The sequence below is a fragment of the Cucurbita pepo genome, chromosome 5 (assembly GCF_057944985.1).
Source record: "Cucurbita pepo subsp. pepo isolate OVF chromosome 5, ASM5794498v1, whole genome shotgun sequence".
NCBI classification, from domain to species: Eukaryota; Viridiplantae; Streptophyta; class Magnoliopsida; order Cucurbitales; family Cucurbitaceae; genus Cucurbita; species Cucurbita pepo.
In genome coordinates this window covers 18,333,919-18,345,264 of record NC_141802.1, presented here as the reverse complement: position 1 = coordinate 18,345,264, position 11,346 = coordinate 18,333,919, and the positions used below count along the sequence as shown (strand labels likewise).

The window sequence follows — 11,346 nt, the reverse complement described above, 5'->3', positions numbered from 1 at the left end:
AGCGAGGATGTTGGACCCCAAAGGGATCGACCTTGGTTGGAGAGGGGAACGAAACATTTCTTGTAAGGGTGTGGAAACCTCTTCCTGACCCTCAAGGGGGTGGATTGTGAGATCCCACGTTGATTGGAGAGGGGAACGAAGCATTTCTTGTAAGGGTATGAAAACCTCTCCCTAGCAGATCGTTTTAAAATCGTGAGATTGACATAAGATGATATGTAATGGACCAAAACGGATAATATTTGCTAGCGGTAGATTTACCAGTGGAATGGGATGGAAAAGAGGGGCCTAGAAATTTTGATTACAAACATCCAATCAAGTTGTGCACTTTGGTATAGATATTGGATTTATTTGTCCACTTTTAATCATTGAAATTAAAAAAACTTTAAACAACGTCAAATTTCATTATAAAATTCATTTTGATTTTGATAAATTTTTTTTATCAGTAATTTAAAAGTCTTTTTTTTTATAATATTTAAGAATTGAGAAAGGTAATTTTTTCTCTAATTAGAAGTATATATTCTTTTAAATTTTTTATTTATATGTTTACAATATTAAATTTAGTTCTCGTAATCACTTTTAGATAATTCATGATTGTTAGTTAATTTATTTTTATTAAGTCAAATTATTAAAATAATTTAAACCAATTAAATTTAATTTAATTTTCATTCAATTATAAGTATATTATAAATAATATGACTTAAATGTTAGGTATTTTTAAAATTTATTTAGCAATAATATTAATAATTATTATCAATAAAATTGAACCAATAGAATTAATTATAAATGTTATATTTCAAAAATCAAAACACGAGATTAATTTGATAAAATTATTAAAAATAATAATAATAATTCTTATAAAACTACTACGATTATGCGAAATTAGCGCCTCAAGTATCGAGGGGTCCCACGTAAGGGGCACTTTCTGTAAATAAGTCAAAATAAGTGGCTCATTTGATAATCCCCGACCACTTTTATATATTTACTTTAACGGCCCCCTTCAAAATCAGTAGACTGCAGCACCATATACTTGTGCTCGTGCTGCAACAAAAATCGTCGGCTACACCCTCCAATCCTCTCTCTGTCTCAACTGTTTTTCTCGATCACTGTGCCCGCCGGAAACTGACATTGTCAGCGGAGCAAGCGGTGTCGCCGACTATGCTCACGCAAATGCACCTCCTTCTCCCCCGCCGTGGTTTTGGCCTCATTGGGGCTATTTTCTTTGCCATGGCCGTCCTTGAGTGGTTCACGGCGGTGGCTCAGCTCCAACACCGTGTGCTGGATCTACATTGGCTTCCTGCCACCGCCACGTGGTACGGAAGCCCTGAGGGCGACGGTAGCGATGGTACGGCGGTTCCATTTCCCTACATATCTTTGCTCTGTTTTCTTCGTTTTAGGGTTCTTAGAGTCTGTCAAGATAATGGGACTGCTCTGTTTTTGTGAAATACTGTCATTGAGCCAATTCGTTCGAATTAGCCATAACCCAGGTCATAAATCGTTTAAAACTCAACTGGAATTCCGCTGTTCTTGAGTTCTTTGCTGATGAATTTTTAGGATCTGACAATGTGAAATTGCAGGTGGAGCATGTGGGTATGGAAATTTAGTGGATGTGAGGCCTCTAAAGGCCAGAGTTGGGGCTGTGAGTCCAATTCTGTTCAAAAACGGTGAAGGGTGTGGAGCATGTTACAAGGTGAAATGTCTAGACCAGAGGATTTGCTCTAGACGAGCCGTTACTGTAATCATCACCGACGAATGCCCCGGTGGGTATTGTTCTAATGGAAATACCCACTTCGATCTCAGCGGCGCCGCCTTTGGCCGTATGGCCATCGCCGGTGAAGGTGGGCAGCTCAGAAACAGAGGAGAAATCCCAATAATTTACCGACGGTATAAATTCGTTGCTGCACTCTGTTTTTCGTCACTTCCATGATTTGTTTGTTTCTTTTATCTATTTTGTCGCTTATTTGTTGCTGTCGTAAATCTGTAGAACTCCCTGTAAGTATCGAGGCAAGAACATTGCCTTCCATGTCAATGAAGGCTCCACAGATTACTGGCTCTCTGTCTTGGTTGAATTCGAGGATGGGGATGGAGACATCGGTGCAATGCAAATAAAAGAAGTAAGTCTACAAACCCTTTTAGCCAACTTAATTACTCAAGCATATTCCAAATGTCTCGTTCTTCTCTCATAATGGATGTTTGTTAGCGGTAGGCTTGAACTCTTACAGAAAAGCTTGATCTTTTATCGAGATGGTACCTAATTACATGTAAAAAGTCTAATCCCACTCGAAGAATCTTTGAAAAAGAAGCGTCTTTAAGAAGAAAAAGCATGAACTTTCCCACATGATTATAAAACTGTGGTTGACTAAAGATAGTGAAGCTTTGTTGACTAAGTTTACTTTGGTTTCCCACGTCGTGTTTGATGATGATAACAAAAATGGCAGGGGAACTCGAGGGAGTGGCTGGAAATGAAGCATTTGTGGGGAGCAAATTGGTGCATAATTGGAGGGCCTTTAAAGGGTCCATTTTCAGTGAGATTAACGACATTATCTACAGGAAGAACAGTGTCAGCTAGGGATATAATTCCGAGGAATTGGTCTCCAAAAGCCACTTACACTTCCCGCCTTAATTTCTTCTCTTGATAAAGAAGGATAAGAGGAGGAGAAGGAAGCAAAAGAAGCACTCTTTTGTTCTTTTTATGCACAAAAGCATTTACTTCCTTTTTGTTTTATGCCGAAAGGAAGCTCCCTCTCTCCTAATAATCTCTTAGTTCATACCCCATGGCAGGGAAAAGTAGCCGTTATCCGTTTTCTTTAGTGCAAAAGTGACCATTGTGAGTGCGAAATGGCATCCAGTGTGTGTGTGTTCTTGTTTTTTGTTATTGTGTGGTTGGGTATTGAGTATGATAGCCCTCTCCAAAGAGGAGAGAGAGCGTGGTGTAATTTGTTTGCTATATTATCAAGCTTGTTTGTTTAATGAACTTGAACTCGAGACTTACTATTCTTGTCTAAATAAGGGTATAGCATGAGATTTCAGGACCTTGGAAGCCGTGTTCCTTTCATAACTTGTGCAATCAAAACACTTCCATTTCACAATATATTGAAGAGAGATATTTTGTTCGAGAATATGTCTTATGTGAGATCTCATAAACATTAGTAGTTTTAAAATTTTTAAGGGGAAGTCCGAAAGAGAAAGCTAAAAAAAGACAATATTTACGAACATAGACTTGAACTGTTACATCTTAACTAATCGCATATAAACGAACTATGCTCAATTGAGTATAAACTACGCTCTCAAGTTGGTGCCGCAGTTAAATTTCTAAATTGAATTCAACTGAAATGTGAAAGCTATTCATTTCCAAACTCCACATGATTTGAATGCAAGTGGTTTCATTATAGCCTTTCCAAACTTGGCATGGGAACAAAGATTTTCCGCCCATACGCCCGTCCTCATTCAAAATAGAATTCTCTGCTAGTTGGTGCAGTGTGAGGCAGACTGACGCACATATAACAAACGAACACACCAGACATTACTTTCGCTCAAAGGGCACTGTGCATTATGGCCTACACTACATGTTATCAATGATGTATCATATTACTCCCTTTTTTGGTGCTGACTGATCTTCTTCTCCTTATGAAGAGCTAGTTGTTGGGTTGGTATTGTGTTACATTGGACAATCCTTTAACTTGTTGGCCCAATACCTACAATACCTGAATATTGCAGCCTTGCAAACTCCACAGGCTTAATTAATTTGGACTTGCTCACTCTTACATGAAATTCAGTTCCTATGTAACCCCACGTCGATTGGAGAGGGAAACGACATCGGTTGAAGAGAGGAGACAATATCTACTAACGGTTGGGGGAGAATGAATTATTTTTTATAAGAGTAGAAATCTCTCCAGCTCGAAAGGAGAAGCCCTAAGAGGATAATATCTGCTAGCGGTAGACTTGAGCCGTTATAGTTCCCTATTAGGTAGACCATAGATTGTTACGATAATATAACTAGAAATGCTTTGGACTCTAATCCCATCTAAGTTCTGTGTTAATTCTGATCCAACTACTACTTGACCAGCCAGACCAAGTGTGTTTCTTACCTTATTTTCTGTCCCTAAAAAGGTAAACTTCGGTTGGTCGAACTTCCCATAAACATTTAAAGAAGATGTTAAAGCAAGGGGATGAATAGACGGTCGGGTAAAGGAGGAGCCTATCCTGTTCCCACTCAGGTCATATCCCATGGTAATTGGTTCAGTCATCATTGCTACCTGTGAATGTTCCCTAGTATAATTATTGGCTGCTCTACTACAACTTTGCGAGTCTGAATATTAACTTCTTCTATCCTCAGATACCAAAGGAGAATATAAGAGAAGCTTACCGTTCTTGTCTTTGTAAAAAGAGGACTAATGTGTTTTTAAGATGAGACAAGGGGAAGTCAAAGAGAAGATAAAATTCAATGATAAATCAGCCTAAATTCTAAGTCTAGACAAGAAGGGAGCTGTTAAATCCCACGCTGCAGAGCATGCAGCAAGGCTACGACAAAAGCTTCCTTATTCCCTCTGATAAATTGTGGACAGGAAAAAAAAAAACGATTCAATTACAATAACCATGAGATGTTTTGATAATTTCTTACTCTGCAGGTGACACCAACAGAATAGGTTGTTCAGCATCAGCTGCAGTAGGAGCTTCGATCTCTATTTTCGGTTGCTCGGGAGTACCATTAGCATCCACATCTTTTGCAGGAGATCTAGGTGAATGAGCTGCAGCTGGTGAAGAAGATTTCTTGTCCTCAACTTTCTTCCCTCCTTCCTTAGCATCTTTGGTTTCAGTCCCTTCCTTAGCATCTTTGGTTTCTGTCCCTTCCTTTGCTTCTTTTCCACCTTTGTCCTCCTCCTTCCCTTCCTTCTTATCTTTATCATCCTTTCCGTCCTTGCCATCCTTTCCATCTTTGCCGTCCTTGCCATCCTTTCCTTTGCCATCCTTTCCGTCTTTGGCGTCTTTGTCATCTGGTTTGGGCGGAGGAGGCATCATATGAGGTGGAGGAGTCTGTTTCAACTTCAAGAGAATCTGCCTCATTCGTGCCAGATCAGTTGGTTTTCCAGGTTTTGGACCCTGAACGATCACAATTGAAGGTTTATTTTCAGCATCTTTCTTTCCTCTTCTCTTCTCAATATTAGGGACCTCTCGTGGGATGATCTCTGCAATTGCTTTCCAGAAATGTTTGTCAGCTTCTTTGTGGAATTTTTCCTGGTTTGTATGGTAAAGCTGCAAAAAAATTGGAACATGAATAACAACAGACAGGAAGTTCTACCTTGACAGGATGCAGGGTAAAAAAAAAAAGAGTAGATAAAAAATTCTTTCAAAGGTTTCACCTTCTCTCTTTCTCTATTGTGAGCCTTGTTTGTTTCACAATTGATCCTCCTTTTCTCATAAAACGAAGCTTTATACTCTTCAGCTTCATTAATTATTTGATTTCTCATCTCCTTTTCTTTCTTCTCTTTCTCCGCAAGGTCTATGGCATTTTGACTGCACCATAAAATTTTTGCCACTATCAAACAAAAGCTAACCAACAGATTCAAATGCATGGGAAATATAGTTTCTCTGAGCAGAGAAAGCAGATACTGTCCTCTTTGGGCTTTCCCTTTTGGGCGTCTCCTCAATGTTTTAAAACGTGTCCACTAAGGAGAGGTTTCCACATCAAGGCTTCGTTCCGCTCTCCAACCAATATAGGATCTCACAATCCACCTCCTTAGAGCCCAACATCCTCGTTGGCACACCGTCCGATGCTTGGCTTTGATACCATTTGTAACAGCCCAAGCCCACCACCAGCAGATATTATCTTCTTTGAGCTTTGTTTCGGACGTCCCCTTAAGGTTTTAAAATGCGTCCACTAGGGAGAGGTTTCCACATCCTTATAAGGAATGCTTTGTTCCCCTTTTCAGCCAATGTGGGATCTCACAGAAATATGGTTCCCAATAAATTACCCTTCCACCTAAGCTGACTAGGATTTTGCAACAAGGCAGAACATTCAAACGAAATTATCACAGCGCTAAACTTCACAATTAGCCAGGATCCAAGAAGAAATTCCTAAACAAATAGAACCTGGGCAGTCATTACTACCCTGCAACTTGAGAGTTGAAACTACTGTTGCCCATGAAGGCAGCTCACAAAAAGGATACATAATAGAGATAAGAATTTTTGGCAGCATCAAACTTCACAACCAATCAGGTAATAGCTTCTTCAAGCAGACAGAAATAAGCATATCCCTTTTGCCTGTCCATATTGCTATAATATACTAAAATTTCATCTAGTTGGTCCTACTAATATGTTATACGTTTATGCCTACACGTGATGTTAGGACAAATGTACAGCAAATATCTGTCTTTTTACCAGCAACAGAACAACATTATTTGGACATATTGCAACACATGACAAACTATTCAAAGTTCCAGAAGCAAATGAGAATCCAGAATTTTCACCAGTAGCGGATGCAATAATGTGAATAGCGAAAAATCACTATAAACACAAGCCAGATGGTAATTATTATAAAAACTACGAAACCCCTTTATCAATTATCAATTATAAGACCATGCTTGCGGTGCATTAATACAGAGCTCAACGATTGGAAGCATGGGAGTGGCGGAATGAAATTTAGCAACAAAGAAGGTTTGAACCATCGTTTGCGCTAACAACTAAGGATATTGAGTAAATTTTTAATGTCATTATGCGGCGAACAGAAAATCTCTAGACCTTTCAATTCAGATTCCAGCGGAAAACTGAATCCATCGGCTCCAATGACCTCAAAATTGATAAAAGGGCTTGTTTTAGATTCATGTCACGGCCATAGGGGGAAACATTTCAATCCGGCACCAAATGATAAAATCACAGATCTAAGACTAATCCAATCTCTCTGGAAGAAATGACATTAAGAAAAAAAGAAAACGCACCGTCGCCATTCGCGTCGTGCATGGCATTCCTCCCGCATTTCGCTCGGGTCCGGGAGAACCGGTCCATCGGAGGCAAAAAAACCATCATCAATGACACCAATACCGGCGGCAGCATTGCCATTATCAACATCAGTCTCAACCGGATCGAAGGGAGAAACATAGCCCGGATTAGGATTGGAAACTCCGAAGTCATAAACGTCAGACAAATTGGGGTTATTCGTGTTTCCAGCGCTGTGGATGTCGGAAATGACATCGTCTTCGAAAAAGGAAGGAGGAGCATGAGGGTGTTGGTCGGTGCTGGGAGAAAAAGTGGCTAAAGAGTCGAAGCTCTGGGAGGGGTGATGAGTGTCGTAACCGATGTAGCCATCGTCGTCAAAGGGCCGCGATGTGGGCGACTGTTGCTGTTGTTCTTGGTGTTCGTCGTTGCTGAAAGTATCATAGGAAGCCATTATCGTGAATTCTCTTCCTCTGGATCTCCGAGGTCGGATTGATTTCTGAGATTGTTGAGATTAGGGAGAAGGAGAACGGAGTTGTTCTTGCGGTGATGAACGCAGTGTTCGGATCAAGAAAGAGTAATCAGGAAAATCACATAATAAAGAGAGATATTAGTTGGACGTGATCTCAGTTCCATTAAAAAAAATTAATTAATTAATTAATTAAATTAAATTAAATTATATATATATATATATAATACCTATCACCCTTACCATATGTTTAAAAAGTTTCAATAATTCAATTTAAAAAAAAAAATATTAATATCCTTCGACTTTTAAAAATATTTAAAAATATAATTACCTAATTTAAAAAAATATCAATAAAATTTTAAAAGTATCATTAACATTATTTATCTTGATAAAAAATTTAAAGAAAAAAAAATTTACCGTCAATATATAGATGAAAAACCATTTATCGACAACATCCAATATTACTTTTACCGTCCAATATTATTTTTAATATAAATTTTAAGTAGGATGTGATAAACTCACCTACACATTGAAGTTGTGTGTTTGAAGACGTGATTTGTAAGCATAAATTAATTTCACATTAAGTTTAATTATTTTTTAAAAGCATAATATTTTAATATTTTCCCCATCAAATTCATTGTGTAAGTCACTGTGCCCAATAATTTATGTTATATAATGACCATAGGTCTTGATTTTTAAGTGTTTTTTTGCATCGAGTAAATAAACTTTCACACCGAAACCTAAAAAGTGACCGATTACTTTTAGACTTCAAGCTTCAATCACATGCTTCTAAACATTAATTGATTTGTTTTTTTTTTTTTTTCCATAAATTATATATTCTAAATTTGTAACAACTCAAGTTCACCGCTAGTCGATGGACTTACCCTTTCAGGCTATTGTTCGTGTATGGTAGAGATAGATTTTCACGCCCTTGTAAGAAATCATTCTTCATAAGGAGAGAGGGGAACGAAACATTTCTTATAAGGGTGTGAAAATCTCTCCGCAACAGACCGTTTTAAAACCGTGACGTTGACGGTGATTACATAGTGGGCTAAAACAGACGAATTTGCTAGTGGTGTGCTTGAACGGTTATAAAACTATCTTGTTATGCATGAACAGTTAGTCTAAAGTGAAGGTGGCTCAATCATAAGAACTCCAAAATTAAGCAAGTTTGGCATGAAGTAATTTTATGTTGAGTAATCTCCGAGTGATTTTTTGTTGGGTAATCTCCAGAACATTTTACTAAGAAGCTTGTGAATGAGTATACAAAGCATGTTGAAAAAACCTGTGCTAGTTTGTGGAGATAATCTCCACTCTTAAACACGAGAAGTAAATAACACTACGTCGCAGGGGATACAGGGATCAGTTGGGACACACAGGTGCCGAATTCAAATTCCAAATCTTTATCTAAATCACAAGTATACATGGAGTATTACAACGATACCGAGTTCATGCGCTTTACACGAGCCTACATGTGTGCAAGGAGACTTCCATGCACAGATTCACGTGCACTGAAGGTCGATATTCGCATCCATGGCACATTCAATCTATGTAATGGTATTCAATGAAATTATTTTAAAAAATTTACTCGGATAGTAAGTAGAGATCAAGGAAAGAACCTTTCTCATACAGCCAAATCTCCATCTGTTCTTCCCTGAAAAAAGCAATATTAGAGATGAGTTGTGGTGATCCTTGTGAGAGAGCCGCAGCTAGCCATGGTGGTGTGCAGGGGCCACTCGAGTTTCAAGCGTTTGCATGGTCGAGAAGGGAATGGTATTAGCTCATTTTTGTTCATTCTTATCAACAAGTTGCTCCACATCTCCAAGTTCCACTTCAGGTTCTCTCCAACCAATATCGTTTTGAAACAATGATTCTATTTGTTCCAAAGATTTCCCCTTGGTTTCTGGAACGAACTTGTAAACAAAGGCAACTGACAGAGCAGATATGAAGGAGAAGATGAAGAATGTTCCACCAACAGTGATTGCTCGAGAAACTGACAAGAAAGACATGGCCACAATCCCACTAGAAACCCTGTTGCCCACAGCTCCAAGCGCGGCTGCTTGGGCTCGCAGCTTCAATGGGAAGATTTCAGACGTCAAAACCCAACACACAGGGCCAATCCCCACTGAAAAGAAGGCCACATTCCCACACACCCAAAAAATGGCTAAGCCAACACCAACTGTCCCATTCCCAAGGAAAGTGAGCGTAAAGCCCAAGCAGAACAAGCAAACAGTCATTCCAATTGTGCTCAGATACAGCAATGGCTTTCTACCTAGCTTGTCAATAAGAACAATGGCAACCACTATGAAACCTGTCTTTGCAAGTCCGACTGCCACGGTTGCTGCAAGCAGCTTGGAGTTACCATGGATTCCAGCTTCTTTGAAGATTTCGGGGCTGTAATATACGGTTGCGTCGATGCCGGTGATCTGTTGGAAACATTGGATTCCAAAGCCAGTGATTAGCATTCGTTTAAGTGCAGGAGAAGGGTTCAAGAACTCTCTCCAAACAGCCTTTTCTTCATACTTTTCAGCACTGGAAATTCCAGCAGCTAGTTGGATTTCTGCCAATCTTTCTTCCACCTCCTTCTCATTGTCCATGGTTTTCAGAAGCACGGATCTCGCATCGTCGACTCGATTTTTCAGCACCAACCATCTGGGAGACTCAGGGATGATGAAGAGTGCAAATCCAATGAAGATTGAGGGAAGAATGCCCACAGCAAGCATGAGTCTCCAATTTGTGTGGGCAGGTAGACCAGAGAAAGCAAAATTGGAGACATAGCCAAGTAAAATGCCAAGGTTTATGAAGATCTCAGGGAAGGAAGTGAGTGAGCCTCTAGAAATGGTGGGGGAAATCTCTGCAATGTAAACAGGAGCAATCATAACGCCCAACCCAATTCCAACTCCAGCCAATATTCTGCCGATCAGCAACACTTGAAAGGTAGGTGCCAGTGTCATAATAGCTGCACCAATTTGGAAGACAAGAGCAGCCAAGGCCATTGTCCATTTTCTTCCAATGGCATCAGATGTTTTTCCACCGGCTAAGCTTCCCAGAAGGGAAAGAATGCTCAAAATCCCAACAAGAACTTCTTCCTGTACCTCAGTTATCTTTAGATCTTCCTGAATGAAGATAATCGCCCCACTCATCACACCCACGTCTGGATATCCAAACAAGATGTAAAGACATATGAAATTTAACTATTCTAGAATTTCCATTTCCAGTAAGCAAATAGAAAAATCAATAAGCTCGATTAAGCAGCAATACTCGTATGAAATGGCAATGAATCAGAACAAGAAGTTTATGATTCGAGGTATTTTTAACAAATCTAAACAAGTATCTAACTGAATCGACGCTATTATGTCTCAATCCAAGCAGCAAAAATCATGAAACTAATCGGAAAAATCGCGCACAAAGCTATTCAAAAGTCGAGAACGATTGGAGCGACCGACAGAAGAAGAAAACATACCGTATCCGAGAAGAACAGAGTTGAGAGAAGCGAAAACAGCACAGGCATATACATATTTCCTCGCACTGGAACTCGCATCGCCTTGATGATGATGGTCATCGAGATCCTCATTGAGCTCAGAATCCATTCTCTTGTACTTGTTCTTCGCGCCCAATGAAACGCCCGGGAATCCCAAATCTCCGGCCCCATTTTCTTGGACGCCGACCAATCCCATGAGTATGCGATCGGATCGGAAGCCGGCAGGGGATTTTAGATCTGAAAGAAAGGAGACAAGATTGAAAGAAACTCGAGAATTGGGTCGTCTGAATTTCTTAATCTGCAAATTGGTTGCTTAGTGCAGTATTCAATGGCATTGACCTTGGACTAATCCAAAGAACAGCTGCTGTAATTAGACTAATTAAACTGTTTCCTTTCCTTTTTTGTTCTTTTATTTCTTGTCTCAAAAAAAAAAAAAAAAAAAAAAAAAAAAAAAATATATATATATATA

The 11,346-nt window shown here is 39.3% G+C and overlaps 3 protein-coding genes across 3 annotated transcripts; 1 reads left to right on the top strand and 2 right to left on the bottom strand.

The window, feature by feature from the left end:
* Positions 1–990: 990 nt before the first annotated feature.
* On the top strand, positions 991–2,971 carry LOC111795590 (expansin-B3). Its single transcript, XM_023678103.2, has 4 exons — positions 991–1,342; positions 1,575–1,881; positions 1,982–2,111; positions 2,436–2,971. The coding sequence occupies exons 1-4, from the start codon at positions 1,156–1,158 to the stop codon at positions 2,631–2,633; spliced, it is 822 nt and encodes a 273-aa protein (XP_023533871.2). The 5' UTR covers positions 991–1,155; the 3' UTR covers positions 2,634–2,971.
* A 1,447-nt stretch (positions 2,972–4,418) lies between these two features.
* Positions 4,419–7,511, bottom strand: LOC111794361 (clathrin light chain 1). The gene is made up of 3 exons (XM_023676324.2): positions 6,933–7,511; positions 5,358–5,511; positions 4,419–5,250 (listed from the first exon to the last, which is right to left on the bottom strand). The coding sequence occupies exons 1-3, from the start codon at positions 7,379–7,381 to the stop codon at positions 4,615–4,617; spliced, it is 1,239 nt and encodes a 412-aa protein (XP_023532092.2). The 5' UTR covers positions 7,382–7,511; the 3' UTR covers positions 4,419–4,614.
* Positions 7,512–8,776: 1,265 nt separating this feature from the next.
* Positions 8,777–11,246, bottom strand: LOC111796178 (Major facilitator superfamily protein). Its single transcript, XM_023678915.2, has 2 exons — positions 10,860–11,246; positions 8,777–10,550 (listed from the first exon to the last, which is right to left on the bottom strand). Exons 1-2 carry the CDS (start codon positions 11,071–11,073, stop codon positions 9,178–9,180), a joined length of 1,587 nt encoding a protein of 528 aa, XP_023534683.2. The 5' UTR covers positions 11,074–11,246; the 3' UTR covers positions 8,777–9,177.
* Between the last annotated feature and the right edge of the window lie 100 nt (positions 11,247–11,346).

Excerpts from the sequence above, each read along its gene's own strand:
- LOC111794361 (XM_023676324.2), bottom strand. The coding sequence starts at position 7,381 with ATGGCTTCCTATGATACTTTCAGCAACGACGAACACCAAGAACAACAG. Across the intron at positions 5,512-6,932 it reads GCACGACGCGAATGGCGACG|TCAAAATGCCATAGACCTTG; the intron begins GTGCGTTTTCTT and ends TTTATGGTGCAG. Across the intron at positions 5,251-5,357 it reads ACAATAGAGAAAGAGAGAAG|CTTTACCATACAAACCAGGA; the intron begins GTGAAACCTTTG and ends ATTTTTTTGCAG.
- LOC111795590 (XM_023678103.2), top strand. The coding sequence starts at position 1,156 with ATGCTCACGCAAATGCACCTCCTTCTCCCCCGCCGTGGTTTTGGCCTC. Across the intron at positions 1,882-1,981 it reads ATCCCAATAATTTACCGACG|AACTCCCTGTAAGTATCGAG; the intron begins GTATAAATTCGT and ends GTAAATCTGTAG. Across the intron at positions 2,112-2,435 it reads GTGCAATGCAAATAAAAGAA|GGGAACTCGAGGGAGTGGCT; the intron begins GTAAGTCTACAA and ends CAAAAATGGCAG.
- LOC111796178 (XM_023678915.2), bottom strand. The coding sequence starts at position 11,073 with ATGGGATTGGTCGGCGTCCAAGAAAATGGGGCCGGAGATTTGGGATTC. Across the intron at positions 10,551-10,859 it reads CTCTGTTCTTCTCGGATACG|ACGTGGGTGTGATGAGTGGG; the intron begins GTATGTTTTCTT and ends TTGGATATCCAG.